Below are 4,962 nucleotides of genomic sequence, written 5' to 3' on the forward strand. Positions count from 1 at the left end.
CGGGGTCTTCCCAGACTTACTGGAGCCATGTTGTAACAGCCTCATTGAGACTGAATGAGACGTCTTAATTACTCCAGTTGTGAAAACTGAAGGAGGGGAGGGCGGGAGGGAAGCCAGGATGTGTGCTTTGATCTCTGGGGCTGAGGGTTTGAGCTGAGGTGGGACGCCCCCCTATAAATACAGACGGGCCGTGAGGAGGAGGCAGTAGAAGCTCTCCCTCCACCCGGACCGACCGCCACAGACACTCCCTCCCTGGATCTACTCTTTTCTGGCTTCTCTCAGGAGAGAGCTCCAGCACTTTGCCGCCATGAGAGGACACTTCTCCATCGAGTGGATGGCCCAGAGCAGCCAGGTCCAGCCCGCAGGACCTCAGGCCGGACCGGCCTCAGCCGGACCCGCAGCCTGCGGGACGCATGCGGAGAGTCTGCCCGGGTTTTACTGCAGGCAGAAGTCAGAGAATTTACCTGAGCAGCAGGAAGAGAGCCGGAGTCAGAGTCTGGATTCATACAGCCCGAGCTCTCTGCAGCACCAGACGTCTCACAACCATCCAGGTGAGTTCACTCCTCTACATCTGCTCCATCATGAGTCCTCAGCAGGTCTCTCTCACGTTAATGATAATAATGCAACATAAAGAGTGAAACATCATCAGAGCGTCAGCTGTAAGATTCCTTACCTAAATAATAAACCCTCCTCACCCTCAGTCTCACATTATTCCTCTGAGTCTTTGTTACTGAAAGTGAATTTATAGCAACATTACTCTGAGTAAACTGCTGTAAAGTTGCTTGATAAAAGATACTTATTTGTTGTGAAGCAAAAATACTTTTATTTTGAAAAAATCCCTGAAAGAGGCGATTTTTTCTGCATTAAACACTTTTATTCACATTTCAGTTCTTTTAGTTGATGATACTTTTACATGAACTTTTACTTGTAATGAAGTATTTTTTCTTCAGTAAAGTATCTGAGTACTTCCTCCACTTCTGGTTTACAGTCATCTTGTTGTATTTTGTTGCATCTATATTTATATTTTGTGGTTTTTAAGGTGAATTTAAAGCAGAATTACTGTTGGAAAATGATTTATAAGATATTTATTTGCAGTGGAGGAAAATAACAAAGTACATTTAATCTAGAATTTGTATTTAAGTACAATTTTGTGATATTATTGATTATTATTTATAAGCAGTTTACATATATAAATACTTAATAATTTGTTTATAGCACACTATAATGTAGCTGTAAACATTTTGAATTCTTTATTAATTTGCAGTATTTGTAAACAATTGATCCTATAAAGACATATTTACTATTATTAAAGCTGTTTTACAATAATGTCATTCATTATCTGTTTATACAGCAGCCTGAGGAGTTTCAGTTATAATGTGCTAATTAAAACCATTAATAAAATGTTTATAAATAATCATTGATGATACAGCTTGTATGTAGAACATTAACTTGTAAAGTAACAACATGCAGTTGAGTTAAAAGTACTTCAGCTGAACTGTTTATTACTCGTTTATTAGTGAGAAGTTTGTGGGAGTTTGATGTAAAAACATTGGTCATTGTTCAGGATGTAAATAAATTAAATGAATTTCCTGTCTCCAGTGTCAGAGGCCGGTTTCAGCAGCGGGACAGAGGAGGAGACGTCCGGCTACGAGAGCGAAGGGGGTCGTTCCCTCTCCCCCGCCGCCTCCCCTGACTGCGCCCCCGCCTCACCGCCGTCCCCTCCCTCGGGCAGGAGACCCCGTACGGCCTTCACGGCGGAGCAGATCAGCAGCCTGGAGCGGGTGTTCAAGAGGAACGCTTACCTGGGAACACAGGACAAGGCGGAGCTCTGCAAGAAGCTCAACCTGTCTGATAAACAGGTAACAAGCCTCAGTGTTTTCAGTCTGTCAATACATATCAACATCAATACCACTGAGGTCACTGAGGTCACTGAGGTCATGACCTCTGAATCTTTTATTTTTTACAGTTTAAAACCTTCACTAGTTTTCTTATGAGACTCTGATTATCTGAAGAGCTGTTTGTGGACTCAAGATTTCAGTGTCTGATTTTGATTGAATTTATTTATGTATTTTGATTGAACATGCTTCCCAGCAATATGATGTGACCTCAGTATTTGTGATGTTCTCTAACAGTGAGAAATATGAATAATTCTCTGGTGAAAACGTTTCCTCATGAACCTTTCTTCTTCTCTCCGGCTCAGATCAGGAACTGGTTTCAGAACCGGCGGATGAAGCTGAAGCGGACCGTGCAGGACGCCCTGGCTCACGCCTGCCAGGCAAACGTCGCCTCTCAGTTCATGCATTATCCCGAGCTGCAGGCCTACAGGCCGGGACCCTACCCCAGATACCACTCAGCGGGGGCATCGGGGGCGGCGGCGGTGGCACAGGAGTCCCCGGCTGCCGCCTCCTACGTCCACCCGCACAGTCTCCAGTACAGCTCCCCTCTGCCCAGCGTCTCCACTCTGGACCCCTTCTACCAGTACAGCGGCCTCCCGGGCGTCATGCTGCCCTCGGCCACAACTCAGCTCATGGGCTCCTACCCGACTTACCCTCAGTATTACTAACGAAGAAGAAGCCGCTGTAAAATCTTCACTGTGATATTTTGTCAAACAAAATAAGATTGTTCTGGTTTTATTGTTTGAACAGAAGACGTTCTCATCTTATCCTAATAGGATCAACATGTTTAGAAGAAACATGCTGCGAAGGTTAAATCTGAATCCCGAGTCAAACAGGGGGCTGTGCAATATTGTGGTTTGTGTGTGTATCTCTGCTTGTGACTGATGTACAGTTTGGATTTATTTAAATTTGAATCTATGAAGTGTTTTATTAGATTTTTGTTCTTATGTCACTGTGAAACCAGATTGTTAAAATAAAACTGTTGCTAAGATTTTACAGGTCGTCTGATGTGTTTTCATAAAGTTAGAGCTGGAAAGTAACTAAATACTATCTATCTATCTATCTATCTATCTATCTATCTATCTATCTATCTATCTATTTATCTATCTATCTATCTATTTATCTATCTATCTATCTATCTATCTATCTATCTATCTTTTATATTTGTAAAACTGACAAAAAAAACAAAAACCTCGACCCTCAGATGAACTCACTTCTCCAGTGTTTCTGAATGTGTGTGTTTGTGCAGTCCAGCTCCAGATGATCTTTATTTCTGGGAAAACAAAAGTACAAACTGTTTTATTTTCATGTTGCACAATCATATTTTCAACTGTGTGTTTTTCCTCAAACAGAAGCGCAGCTCCCACTGAGGACGCTGAGCTCATGTTCCTGCGAATATTCCAGGAAAATTTAGTGGGTTTAACGTGTTCGTTGTGGGTTTGTTGGGTAGTTAGTTAATTTACCGACTTAAACATCACAAATATATAAAGTAACTAAACATGATCAGATATTTTTATGTTTGTTTTATGTTTATATTGTAACCGTGGTTTCATCTCTAAACTGACAGGAGCTGCTGTAACATGAAAACACACCTGAGCTGCAAACAGAACTACACTGCCACCTGTAGGCGGAGTTGGGTAATGCAGGCAGGTACGTACTGGTACCTATTAAAGCCAATAATGGAAGATGTATTCACATATTTTACTTCAGTTGAAGTAACAAAACTACACTGTAAAAATACACAATTAGTTTAAAGTTCTGTATTCAAAATGTGAATGAAGTATTAGCAACAAAATGTGATCAAAGTATCACAAGTTAAAGTTTGTGTTATGCAGAATGTCTCCCTTCAGTTATTTAATCATTATCATATATTTCATAATATATCAATTATTATTATTACTGATTATTATCATTCATCAACATGTAATCAGAATTTTAATTGACTTAACGCACTGACGGGAACTTTAATGTATAAAGATCAGATTTTAAAAACTGATGTTTAAATCTTAATCTGTAAAATAACTCAAGTACAAGTACATAAAAATTGTACTTAAGTAGAGTGAATATACTATCATATATATTATCATGTTTCCTGTTGCCCCTAATTTAATAATTAGAGCGACAGTTTATGATGTGTAATGCATTTGTTTTGTGACAGGTGTGTTATCATTTAGGTCAGTGGTTTGTTTAAAGCTCAACAGATCACGTACAGTGAGATAAACGTGTGTGTGAGTCAGTCACGTGCAGATGTAATTACACTGTCAAAGCAAATACTGTTATTTTAAAGTCTGATTTCTGAGTGTTCAAATAATCTAAAGGCAGACAACGTGAGAAATATCACGTTCTTCTTCTTACCAATCAAAATAAAACAAGAGTCTTTCTGAGTTTATTGTCGCTCTTGTAATTGTGAGTTTCAGACGGTGAGAGCATCATCAGTCTCTTCATACAGAGATACGACCACGATGTCCTTGAAGAAATGACAATAAGGAATCACACTGTGTCTTCATACATCAAAGCATATTGACTAGTTTGTTTCCATGGTGATATGTTTGGTGCAAGTGAAGCAACTGTCTGAAGATCAGTTCACAAAGTCTGCAGGAGCATCTCTGACCTGAGGAGTGTTTACTATGAATATGGACGCTTCCCATTTACATACATTTTTGCTTTGAAAACATTTATTCTGTGTAAAATGAGTGACTGGATCGAGGCGTTGATAAAAATGTAGTAAGTGGTAATTACAGTATTCTCACTCATGAATTTCCAGATGATGAAACATTAATTTATTTACATATCGTATTGTTCGTCACATGGCTGGTGATCACAGCTGTGTCATTAATGTGACCCGTGCTCTCATCTCATCCTCTTCCTGCAGAAACTTCACTACAGCCGACGTGGACGGTCCAAACTCACTGCAGGTTCTTTTCCTCTGGAAGAAGAGGAAGTAAAAATAAACTCATGTGTTCCTTTGAATAAAAGAAGCTTTAAGATTGACACAGACGTGGAAACATACATACATTAAGAAAACATACTCCCATGTCCTAGATCTATTCATCTGCCTGCAAAATCA

General features: G+C 39.9%; 1 protein-coding gene across 1 annotated transcript; it reads left to right on the forward strand.

Annotated features, from left to right (window-relative positions):
• The first annotated feature begins 166 nt into the window (after positions 1-166).
• On the forward strand, positions 167-2,891 carry ved (ventrally expressed dharma/bozozok antagonist). Its single transcript, XM_023412434.2, has 3 exons — positions 167-551; positions 1,600-1,859; positions 2,201-2,891. The coding sequence occupies exons 1-3, from the start codon at positions 308-310 to the stop codon at positions 2,561-2,563; spliced, it is 867 nt and encodes a 288-aa protein (XP_023268202.1). The 5' UTR covers positions 167-307; the 3' UTR covers positions 2,564-2,891.
• The last annotated feature ends 2,071 nt before the right edge of the window (positions 2,892-4,962 follow it).

The sequence above is a fragment of the Seriola lalandi genome, unplaced genomic scaffold, assembly GCF_002814215.2.
Source record: "Seriola lalandi dorsalis isolate HSWRI2012SDOR001 ecotype SW California unplaced genomic scaffold, Sedor1 jcf7180002054480, whole genome shotgun sequence".
Lineage (NCBI taxonomy): Eukaryota > Metazoa > Chordata > Actinopteri > Carangiformes > Carangidae > Seriola > Seriola lalandi.